The sequence below is a fragment of the Dysidea avara genome, chromosome 3, assembly GCF_963678975.1.
Source record: "Dysidea avara chromosome 3, odDysAvar1.4, whole genome shotgun sequence".
In the NCBI taxonomy this organism is placed as follows: Eukaryota; Metazoa; Porifera; class Demospongiae; order Dictyoceratida; family Dysideidae; genus Dysidea; species Dysidea avara.
The window spans coordinates 32,017,883-32,030,749 of record NC_089274.1 but is presented as its reverse complement, the minus strand read 5'-3'; the positions used below and the strand labels follow the sequence as shown (position 1 = coordinate 32,030,749).

At 37.2% G+C, this 12,867-nt stretch overlaps 1 protein-coding gene and 1 long non-coding RNA gene across 4 annotated transcripts in view; one reads left to right on the top strand and one right to left on the bottom strand.

Moving 5' to 3' along the window:
* LOC136250719 (sorting nexin-14-like) overlaps positions 1 to 12,867 on the top strand; it is an 80,724-nt gene that overhangs the window by 64,197 nt on the left and 3,660 nt on the right. Inside the window, exons 33-37 of one of the 3 annotated variants that reach the window (XM_066042947.1) lie at positions 131 to 201; positions 1,016 to 1,043; positions 1,190 to 1,254; positions 1,412 to 1,503; positions 3,303 to 3,356. In XM_066042947.1, coding sequence (XP_065899019.1) covers positions 131 to 201; positions 1,016 to 1,043; positions 1,190 to 1,254; positions 1,412 to 1,503; positions 3,303 to 3,356 — 310 coding nt within the window. Of the gene's footprint in view, positions 1 to 130; positions 202 to 1,015; positions 1,044 to 1,189; positions 1,255 to 1,411; positions 1,504 to 3,302; positions 3,357 to 12,867 lie in introns of those variants that run through there. The other 2 variants (XR_010698679.1, XR_010698680.1) reach the window with 2 other exon arrangements.
* On the bottom strand, positions 10,612 to 11,665 carry LOC136251905 (uncharacterized). Its single transcript, XR_010699255.1, has 3 exons — positions 11,200 to 11,665; positions 10,894 to 11,042; positions 10,612 to 10,837 (listed from the first exon to the last, which is right to left on the bottom strand). It is a non-coding gene; the product is annotated as an uncharacterized lncRNA (long non-coding RNA).

Genomic DNA, 12,867 nt, shown 5'->3' with positions numbered 1-12,867 from the left:
GTATAGTATCAGGAGTAAGAATAGTGTAGAGACACTCTCCTTCCACTATTATTAACTCTTGGTGGTATGGTTATGTTGAATTTAACTTCCTGTATTCTACTCATTAAAACATGTTCAACAATTTTTTTAGTTTTTTCAAGCACAAAGTGGATTTACTTTTGGATGAACGACAAATTGTTATGATTATTCATTTGCTTCAAGGTATCTAATGTAATGTAACCATGTGCTATATTACAACAAAATATATTCAGACAAAGTGTTAGTACAGTACATGTCTCCGCTACAAAATATATTCCTTAATAGGCTAACTCTACAGTACATGACTGGCATGAACATTTAATGAAAGAAGTGTAAGGGCTAAGGAAAATTTAGGGATTGTCACTTTAGAGCTATGGCACCTTTTCCTTCCCTGGCAGTTTTGTAATAGTTTACACCTATGTTTTTGCATATACATACAGTACACATCTTCTTATGTACTTAAAGATTTTCGCTTATTTTGGATGCATACAGAGTCTTACAAAAAGTAGACATGCACTGACAGAAAGCTGCAGCTGTGGGATGTACTTACAGGTGTACAGCAATAGCAGTTTTAAAATGACAGAAGTACTTTGTAGATCAGCTCAATAATCTAATTTATAATAGAGCAATCATTTCTATATTATGGTTTAATGACTGCAGGTTGTCCAGATAAAGCTCCACTTTGCTAAAATTGTTGTGTACCATAGACATACATATATATCTATACACACATTTTCTAATTTTTCAGTCCGTTAATTCCTTTGGGCAATAATAATAATGTTCATCTGTATTGTTTTCTATGGAGTGATCCTTAGATTTGGACCACTGAAATGCTGTGGTACTTATATACATTACAATCTACGTTAACTTATTTCGTATGTTATTTCATATGCACATGTAACCAACGTATAGATCATGAATTAGCAAAGTGCTATATGTATATGTATACATGTATGCATATGCAGTCTACGTATATATCATATTATCTTTTTAACAGTTAATCTGTTTTATGATGGCCCCCAAAGGTTAGACATAACATATGTATGTTGTTTTATACATAGCATTTAAATTTCCTGTTTTTCTTACACTGATTAATTTAGTACATGTATATCAATAATCACTTGTTTTGGTTTTCTAGCACATTTGCAAATAATTTTGTTTATAAATGTAGGACAGCTGATGACATTACACACCGGCGAGAACAACTTAGGAAAGAAATGCTAGCCTATCCTCCAGGTATAGTTTCATGTGTACATACAATTATTTTGTATAACAATTTAAATACTTGCTTCTTTGGTATTCCCATAATTATGTTTATTTGCACAACACTTGCAGTACAGTATACATGTAATGGGATATTTGTTAAATAACTTAAATTACATGATACCCACAGAACTTTTCATCAGATTAATTGGGAAGGAACAATTTCATACCAGAACTGCACTAATCCATGAGGGATTACAATCACATATATTAAACAAACAGGTAATAGTTTATTACATTCAAAGATTTTAAAAGGGGTTTCTTAAATTTAATGTATTGTATTTATGTATTATAGCTAAGGGATTAAAAATGAGGGGATCTGGGAAACACTTCCCCAAAATTTTTCAAGGTTTGGATTTTAGGTTACTTTTAGTTTACAATCGCAGATTAAATAAAATTATAGAACTGTATTATTGATTGCTCTGTTAGAATAGTTACTTGATTGTCCATTAAAGTATCTCGATTGTTTTAGGCAAAAAGTAAAGTATTGCTTAACTAACATCCATAGTAGGGACCACAAAGGAGAATTCGTGGCCCATGAAAAAACATCACCCAAAAAACCAGCCTCATTTTCCCTGACAACGATGAAGCAGTATTGGTTACGCCCAAACAAGCCTTCAGATCAATCCGAAACGCTTTCAACAAGTTGCTCAATTTTTTTTTTATTAAGTGGAATTCTCTAGTCAGTGAGTGAGTGACTGACTGACTGACTGACTGATGCCACCTTCAGACAAGCGTAACTTGATAATGGCTAAGGCTACAGGCTTGAGTTTTTCACTGTTCAACGTTGCTTCGGCCCGAGAAGTGTCTTTTGGCATACTGTAGTATGTACAATTCATTCTTCATGGACTTACCAGTGTCCTCCTTTGTGTCCCATTCATCTTTGCTGACAGTGAAAAGCGTTGATTTGGCGGTAACATGTGATGGCTTCCCTTCGTAACGGAAATCGTCCATATTTTTCATAGTAGCTACTTTGATTTGCAAAGGTGCTTTTCAAACAGTTCTTGATTCGCAATGCTGTGTGAACATAGCTGACAATGAAGCATAATGGATACTTCACTTTTCAGACAATAATTGATAGCTGGGACGCACAGCGCCATGTCATTCCTACTGTGCATGGTTACTTTTTATCGATGTGCTATGGTCCCTACTCTAGTTGAAAATTCCAAAAAAAAATTGTGTACTTGTAGCTATAAAAGTTATAGTGGATGTTAGTTAAGAGCAATATCATCATACTGCTGAAATGTAGTGCTATATATATATAGTTCTTTGTTATAGTGAATTGTCAACACAACTACAGTATAGCATAGCTATACTAATTGCTACTGAGCTAACATCCAAAAGGAGTTTCAATTGAAACCACAACCACTGTTGCATGTAGTGAATAACTTAGCATACCTTTATGTTACTGCATAAATACAATTATCTGCATCAGTTACCAGTTTATATTTTTCAAATTTTCGTTTGCATACTAATAATATGTATTAGACAATATTACCATCCATAACACTGGACCTTAAATAGTCACCACATTTTTATAGTGGCTGCACTGTGTCTGTAAATAAAAGTATAAACATCACCCTAACTAACAATGTAGCTGATATTCAAGTTTTGCATAGAAGTGTTGTTAGACTATCCTGTACTATTATTCAGTAATTAAAGAAAAAGCAGTATTGACGTTCTACATCATGTGTCTGGAGACAATACCTTTCATTTGCTGTTGGATATTGCAGTGAAATGTACTAAATATAAAGTACAAAGACTTTTTATAATAACCTTTTTTTGATATACTTAATAGTCGTCACACTAAAAGCTAAAATTACAGCCCTCAAATAATACCCACCCTTGAATAGTAGTCGCATCAGTTTTAACAGTAGGGTAGTAGTAGCCACAGCGTTTAACCAAGTAAATATAAAATGCATAAATGAAACACTAGCTACGCTATAACATAGCTATGATCAAATTGTTGGTGAGTGGTTTAGATTACATTTATGTTGTTACATGTATTACATTATTTGTAGATGGTATATACTCTACTTGATACCATTTTAATAGAAGCTTTTCCAGAAATGCAGGTTTGTCACAATTGTGTTCGCATACATCCCTATATGCACAGCAAACCTATAGTTGTTTAATGATGTGTTGTATCTTTACTGCAAATTTAACTAAGAAGAGTATGCTATGGTTAAACGACAGTAGTATTTTTCATTGGAAGTTAAGTTTCCTTATGTAAGGCCATGCAAAGTTAATTATATGTATCTGGTCCCTGTGCGGGTCATTTTTTTCTGGATTAATAATGTGTAAATGTAATTGGATTTAATGAAATACATATATTATTTATGTTAATGTAAATCTGTTGACTGCACGTGTAGCTACATGTGTACTTCTATTGTTTCATAAACAACATGAAATGATAGTACAAGTGTACGCTGGGGCAAAGGTACTTAGAGATTGAAGGATAGTATCAGTGAATGGTGAATGCTTAATCAATGAAGTGTTTCAAAGTGTGTGTGTAGTGGAGTAATTGAGACTGCAGATGGATTTCACCTACCGGATCAGGATGCAAACTCGCCTGTATTGTGCTCAATCTCCCATTCCCAAGTTGGCTAATCTCATTGACAATAAGGTAGTCGACGCCATTGAATTTGGTAAATACTCCAAGTTATTGTTACAAGTACAAAACAGTATGGAAAGTACCAGCAAAAGGAATGCGTTTATTGTGTTGATGGAAGAAGCTGGTAAACTTGTATGCCTAGATAAAATAGAGATAATTCGTAAGAACAACAAGCTAAAGCTCTACAACGACATCATTGACCTGCTGCAGAAAAACAAACTTGAAGGATATGGTACTACCACAAGGTAATCTTTTGTGTCTCAGTTGGTAGATATTCTGTGGCAATTGGATGGCCATCATGAGAAGCTGGCTGCACAATCTTGTGTCATTCCTGAAATATTTGCACAGTTTCAGAACTACAATGATCCAGAAAACTACAAGCAAAAATGACCAAATTTAATGTGTGAATTGGTTGCTGCAATGTCACAGACACTGTTCAATATACTTCCACAATCTATTACTTGTTGGAATAATGGGATTTACGCATTATCCTATAGAGATGCATGGCTATCCAAACTTAAATGACAGGAGTGGAAGAAAAGCATAGAACATTTTGCTGAATCACTTCACAATTATTCAAATTATTTAGAGGCTCATAATGAAAAAGCACTTACTTTACAACATAGTTCTGTTCCAGCTTGTAGTGTCAATTGACCGATTTGATTGATTGACTTATTATTCTCTTTATAATCAGCATAAGCCGTTCTTCCTTACCAGAGCTAAAACACATATGTACAGCACAAACAGGTACAAAAACAAAACTATACACACATACACTAATTATTAACACACATCATTACTTAAATACATAGATTTATCATTTAACACAATCAACAAGTTTAGTGATTCACTAGCTTTGTTTACTTTGTCTGTGAAGGACTTAGACTTTGTCTGTTCTTAACACTATACTGCCAGCATACAGTGCTTTAAAAGACAAAGTGTTATACAACCCCTTATGTATCAATCATCTCATGCCTTCATTGGCAAGAGATCGTTATTGATTTGTTGGAAGCTTAAAAGAGAATGGCTGCCAACTGAACGCTGTTTTGTTGACCTTAAGTACTGGTAAAAACAAGGGGAATTATCATTTTCTGTGGTTGACTGAATTAGATGCTAGTGGGGATGTACTGTAATTCAGTCCAGGAATGCTGGTGTGGTTCAGAAGCTTACTGATGACATGCCTAAATACCATTCTCGTGCCATGAAGCAAAAGTTTGTTTGGTAGAATGGTTAATGTTAAACCTGCTTATTTATGTGAAATGTATTGGGAGCTACGTAACTGGAGACTGTTCTGTAACCTCTAGTGAAGCTGAGAACCACATTAATGAACGTGTAAGACAGGCAATTGAGTCGGAAGACATTGATGCTGTGGTTCACCTTCAGCATCACAACAAAGGGCAGCCAAGTAAATACGATAAATTATTGTAGCCATTTGAAGCCTATATCCGTGGCAACATGGAGACAGCAGTTGATGACAGTCAACATGGCAGTTTAGAGCATTTAGCTGTGGCCATGTCTGTTTCTGATCTTTTGCATGAAGTCAGTAAAATAGTTGACCCTGGCACTCCGGTACCGTCAGTACAGTGCAGTTTTGACCAAAGACACCCTCAGCAAAGGTAGCCTTACAGTACACAGATAGACTGAAACTAAAATACATGGTACAAAAGCACCAAATGAGGAAGTACCATGAAGATACACATCATGCATCTGCTTTATGTCGTTATGAGAAAGAAATGGCTGTTCAGTTTAGAAGGCTTGCTGAACCAAGGTACCCAGTGGCTGTGTAGAATGTGGTAAAAGAGTTCTTGTTTCTGTTGATAAATCATTTCTTGTTGGTGACCACGATTTTACCTGTAGTTCTAGTTTTGCCTTATTTATAGACATACCCCATTCAATGGATGGATCGTTTTATCCTGGTAAAGTTTGCATCGGATAGACAGATAGTGTCTTTGAGGGCCCGCCTAAGCATCTGGGGCTGAATTAAGCTCCTTGTTGTTTCAATTGAATTGCAGTGTAAATCCTTTGATGTTTGTCTACACAGATTGTGGACCTGATCATTGTGTCAATTTTCTTTCTGTGCAACTCAAGTATGTGTGTCTGTTTCTTGTTCATGATTTTGATTACCTTGTGGCAGTTCGTACTCCACCATACAACTCATGGAAGAACCCAGCTGAGCGAGTTATGTCCAAACTTAATTTGGTGCTACAAGCTGTTGGGATGATGAGGGTGAAGTTAGCAAAAGTTACACCAAAAAAAAATTGTAGAAGGCTGCAATTCCATGAAAGATATTCGTACAGCTGCTAAAACCCACCCTACCCTACGGGATGAATTCAGGGACAGCACGCAGCCATCCATAATATTATTGTCATCCCTTTTTCAGAGATTAAAATTGAAGGACGAACCTTTTACTTTGTTTTCAATCTTTAAATGCTTCAGAAATAGAGCTGCATTAAATCAAATTTTCAATATGCCAATTGTACAAAGGCTGCTCAACTTACTAATTTTCCAGATTTAAAACATGTTTCCATTAAGAAATGCGGTGCTGCAGACTGCACCATCTGCAAACCTCCTCGTTTGCCCAGAGAGATATTTGATACTATCTGCCACTTACCAGACCCTATGAAAGATTGTGAACTTTACTAATCGTTCTCAGATGTCTATGGTACCACTACAACTGAAAAGGATCAACCTTCATTATTGTCATCTGCAGAAAAGGGTGATTCTGGAATACCCTTAAATCCTTCTGATCAATTTGCTCGAAACTTTGGAAAGTTTGTTGAATGTACAGAATGCAAATTTGTTGTATTCATCTTGTGAACTACTGTGTAAAGATCGGGAAAATTTGGACTGTGTTTTGAATGACACTTTCTTTTCTTGTGGCACAACATTAAAGGATTACATCACAGATGAGGTTGGTGATGAACACATTTTGAATTGTGTCTTTGTGAGAAAGAATGTTTCTTGCAACTCACGGATAGAAACTACACACCTGTACTATTCTTCCAATTGCTTTCCAAACATCTGCATTCATCATGGAGAAACTGAAGGTTTACATGATACTACTGGCTATTACTAAAATAGCAAAGCTGTAAGCTAGTTGATTTTTAGAAAGCAGTATGAATAATTTTCTTTGATGTTGACACAGTTAATGAGGTTATTAATACCACGTAGAGACCTGAGGTGAGGGCTCTAAGTTTCATGTAGAGACCTGGTGTCACGTGATGTGGTAAAAACCACCAACCCTACCCACAATTACAAGTGTAATACTTCGATGTTTGTTTCACAAAGAGTACAAGGTAAACAAACTACTAAACAAGTTACAGTTTATGGTAAGCAAACTACTATATAGGATGAAGTCAATCAAGTTACTTGAGTAAAACTAGAGATTAATGTTCACAGTAATATTTGATCCTCCACTGACATTAATGAATGGCAAGTTTCCTAGCACTTTCTTTGTACCAGGAAGTGACTGTTCTGTTGCTGGATTATCACATGTTTTATGCCCACCAATGACACTACCAGATGGTAATTCTCCATAGGGTCCTTTGGACCATCTAGTGACTTTTCTGCTGCTTTGTCTACATTACTAGTGGCAGTGTTTAGTACATCAGAGGTTATCTCCTGTAATTTTTCCACTTTCCTTTTACTAACAGACGAATGGCCAGTCCTTGCCATTATCAGCTGTTCATCGATACCAGTAGTATAAAGCCTTGTTGCTGTTGACACTTTTAAAGAGTGGTTTGTGTACTGCCCTTCATATCCTGCTGCCTTCACCAAATGGGGAATTGTATTTTGTAGCGTATTGTGCCCAAGTGGAGTGGTTGAAAACCATACCTCACCTTTGGGCACTCTGAGTGGTGTCAAGTAAAAGGCTGAGTCCGGTCGATTAACTGGGCAGCGTCGATTATATTCTTTATACAGCTGCACAAAACACCTTGAAGGATCACTCAGGTTAGCATACTGTGTAACTTCTTTAGGGACCTTTCTCGTATGTTTGATACCACCCTGGTTAGTTTTAGACTTATCTTCTTGATAAAAGAGATACGGTCGACCACCTGGGGGCTCAAACAGTTTCACTTGAGAACTAACATGTCGAAGTCTGTGGTGTTCTTGACCACTCCATAGAGCAAAAAATAGGCCCATTTGATACACCATCGTATCGATAAGTGCTTGTGCGCTATGATCTCCAAGTTGCCATAACCTCTCCTCCTCATCATTACCTATTGGCTGTGCTTGCTTTTTCATATAGCTGACAAGCGTTTCATTTCAGCATCCAAAGTTGCTTGAAACTTCAATAACTTCTTATCTTCAAAAATGTTAATAGCAAAACCATCAAATTGTGCAGCTTTTTGCAGTGAACAACATAGCTGATTCAGGCTTAATGGAGGATATAATTGGCCATCTTGACGTCGAACTTCCGTAACAGAACTTCCGTAACAAAGTAGCACATGAATGAGTCTATGTCACTATGCTGAGCAGCTACAACAAACTCACTGGGTATCACAACATCACTATTATTGCAGTTTCTTTCTAAAGCCCAGTCCCGCCATACTCTTACACCCCATTCTGTTTGCGCTCTTGTTTTATCTGGTACAGCACCTTTCCTTAACTGGTCCATTTGATGTTCATTAAGTGGAGTTGCAAAGCGCATGTGTGTGGCTTTAGGCTTAATGGCTCTAGCGAATTACGGCCCACCTGTGTTTGTTTAGTGAGCTGTTCCTGCACTTGATGAGTTAGTCCATCCTCCTGTCTGCTTCGTGGTGTACCACCATCATTAGTACTGTCAGCAAAAAAGTATCTGATTTCATCATCAGTCATAGTCTCGCGTGGCCAGACCACTTTTTTTTTCATTTGGTCGGGGGAAAAAGGGTCTGGTCCGGTTCAAATATTCGCACTCGTTCTCAAAATCCCGGTTGTGACCAGGATCAATTCTATGCACGCTTACTACAATCAATACAAACATTACAAAATCATAGCTTGCCTGTTCGTCACTGAATGATCGGAATCCTATCTTTTCAATTACCCAGTCAATGGCAGACTTAACGTCCATTCAAGCATGCTTTGAGAATGCATTAAGACGCGCACATAGCATTAATCCCAGCCACAACCGGGATTTTGAGAACAAGTGCGGGTATTCGAACCGGACTGGACCCAACCAAATGAAAATGAAAAAAAGTGGTCTGGCCACACGAGACTACATCAGTCATGTTAAACTCGAATTCAGCGATGTCTAGATCACGCTCCACACAACTTAAAAGGAGGGAGACATGGAGTTTTAAAATTCTTTTATTTCATTACTGTATTGATTTTAATACCCTTATGTATGGTTGTACATTTGAAATTTATTTTACTGTATGATTTGTTAATGAAATACACGATCAAAAATGCTTCCGGAGTAATCATACTAGAGCTGTACCGATAATCGGATCGGCCAAAGTATCGGCCACTGATATGGCATTTTTTACCAATATTGGCATCGGTACAGAACAGTACGAGGACCGATATTGCTACCGATATTTATACAGCAATAGTTTGTATATAAACGGATTATAATATTGGTTTTCTACGTTATCCATGTGGCTGTTCAGTGGCAGTGGCTTATTGTTCACTCTACAACAAGCGCTATGCTATGAGAAGTCATACAAATACATGTGATTCTAGTGTTTGTTACTGGAAAGCTTATCAGTCTTAAATAAATGAAGCAGTTATATATATATACTTGTAATATAATAGAACAGTCACAGGATAACCAAGAAAACCTACTGTACCAGCCTTCACACAAGCCAATAAAATGTGGAGTAATGCAGAAATATCCGTTTAAGGCTCCATGGGAGTATACATAAAAATGTTTGTGGGTGCCTAATTGTCTGGATTGCACAATAGAAACCCAAGCCACTATTACCACAGGCATAGAGTGAGTAATGAATATATATACACATGTTGTTGTAGAGTAGGTAACTGTACACTTTTGCATAGATTAACTATGACTTTTGCTTGTAATGCAAATACCAGATCAACTATTGGTTATCGGTTTCTTTTGGTGGTATCCATATCGGATATCGGTACATGCCAAAAACCCATATCGGTACAGCTCTAAATCATACGTTATAACACATCACAAGTCGCTGACGTCAGAGGGGGAACGCTGTGTGAATGAAGTATACATTCCATGGAAGAATCAGATCTTATTAGTAATTCAGTCATGTATTAGAGTGAAGTAATAGGTATAGAAAAACTTTGTTATGGATATTTCCAAGTCGTCAACAGATTCCTGCTGTACTACTCCTGGCTCGAAATCTTTGATTGATTCCCAAGATATTTCCGATGAATATAGCGACGTTTCCAGTTTGGTCTCTAGTGACGAAATGTGTCTTTTCAGTGAAGACACAGACAATCACGAAGATACTGAGGAGATAGCTGGAATCTTTCTTGAACCTTACCAATTCGAGCCAATAGATGCTAATACTAGCGATACAGACCAACTGACTGACTGAAGATGAATCATCGTCTTATGAAGAGCTATACTTGGGAGATTGCCCAATGATATGAGCTGGTATGACTATTCTACCACTACTTGTCAACTAATAATACAATTCCTACAGGTGTCACTGTGTCAATAGTAAGATGATGCACACCTTTCCTTCAGATACATATGCAGGCTTTAAGTACCCTAAATTATAATATTACTATATATACAATAATAATATCATGTAAAATTCATGTATAATGCTAAAGTGAATTATACTGTTATGGGCAAAATAATGATATCTAAATATACTATACTTGTAAGTAGTGATAAATCGACTTTTGTGCTGTTGTATTGCAGTTGCTTTGTCTGGTCGCTCAAAAACAGAGCATAGTGGTTAGGGTCTTCTTCTTGCAGATCGCTTCCTCCTGTGTTGCATTGTTCGATGGTTTCTTGTAGTAGCTGTTCAACATAACCTACATACATATCATCAACTATATGAGCTAAATCAAATAAACCTTATTTCTCTTACCATATGTAGCTTTCACATGAACTTTGCGTACAAGATAACCACCACTCTTATACTTAGGTTGTACAACATCATACCGTTTCACACCTTGCTTTGTGACTGCTTGAGGACGGTTACTGTTTTCATTAAAATGCAATGCTGCTAGCTTTAACCTGCAATGTAAAAGCAACTTTATGTCTGCAGGTTAGGTCACACTATTAATGATTGAAGGTGCAAATGGTTAGCTCACCATAGAGAAATTAACACACCAATCATTACATTTACACTAAATTGAATGAATAAAATGAAGCCAAGTGACTAATACATCACCTGCTTTTCATTCCCTTGTAAGAAAAAGCAACTGCCTTTGGTGCAAAGTTAATCACAACATTGTGGAATGACTCCAAGCTAGACGTCTGGTGAACACCAGAAAGGCGGGTCATGTCCTTCGAGTGTGTTGAGTTGGTCAGAAGAGATGTTAGCTTCTCGCTTGCTTTTGTGTCTATTCAATAATATATATGCTCAACCATATCACTATATATGTGGATATCATGCCCTACTTACATCTTTTAAACCACTTTTTCTTCCTATCTTGACGTCTTAATCTACCATGAGAACACTTTGGAAATTTTGTACTGCGCCTCCTGTGAACATCATGCGCATAGTTGTCCAGTGATAACCATTTGGCTTGCACAAGTTCACTGTCATCATCAGGTGTTGTGGACACACACCAATAGAGATGGTTGATGATGCTCTTCTGCCATTCACTAACCAATTCACAATCCTTTTGTTTGCCAATTTTTGCAAAACCTAGATATGTTCACCAGTTCTGATTATTGCAACAGGTACCACACAAGTATGTACCTTTTGCTGCATGCCATGTATCGAAATAGTGTTTGATGTGTGGGTGTGCTTCACGTATCCATTTGTTGATCTGCTTATGTCTGTCTGTGACAAGTACATCAATTGCTAGGTTATGGCCTTGAAGAAAGTTCATGCAGCGATGGAGGCCCTCCTTCTCCATATGGTAGCTTCCCTTAACTTCATTGCTCTGTTGTAAATCATTTAATTTACAGTTAGTATACACCACATACTTGACCATAATATAGCTGTACCTGAACAAGCTGTATATCCACTATTTCATTAAGATTCAATTCAATCATGGAATATGATCCATACTTGGCACTGTGTCCAGGGCTATCAGATCTTCCATCACCACCAATTACCAAGCCTTGCTGTTTCTCTTTCAGTTTGCTAAGGAGTATAAATTAGTTCTCCCAAATAACACGAATAGCAGAGTGAAGGTATTTTTTCTGATGTCTAAAAAATATTTTTCTACTTATTGTAGCACAATGAAGGGTCTTAAATACTCTGAGTGCCTTAGCTGGTAAAGATCCAGTGAACAGAATAGCAGCAGATGTCAGAAGATTCTCAGCTAGAGTGTTACGTATATATGGCTGGCTTTCCCAAACAAATGTATTATTACACTGGCTGCATGCTTGCTTGATGCTGAGGAAAGATCCAATCACATGGCGTTTGATGGAAATAAAAGTACTGCCATATGCTACACAGGTGGCAAACAGCAACATGAGGGCAGACTCAAACACCAGAAAAGTCAGTTGCTTTTCTACTGGAATCTGTTCTTCATCTTCTGATGTAGTGGACTCCCAATTTATGGTGGATTCTGTAGGCTCTGTTTTACTCTCTTCTTCTTCTGTAATTCAAAAGTGTCTTCATCCTCAGCCACCGGTGCTATCACTCCTTTTTTATTGTTATTGTTACAAGTTGATGTCATCGGAATATGTAAGAGATTACACTGTACTCCTACACCACACATCAGTGGTGCTGCCTGGACACCTGTAACCATGCAGGTTCATATTACAATAGCAGATAACATTAATTGGTTCCTACCAAAATGAGTGACCTCAGGGACAATTGCAGCCTGAGTATGAGCATCAAGAATGTCTGGGAAAGCCTGGACCCCAAAGCTTGTGTACC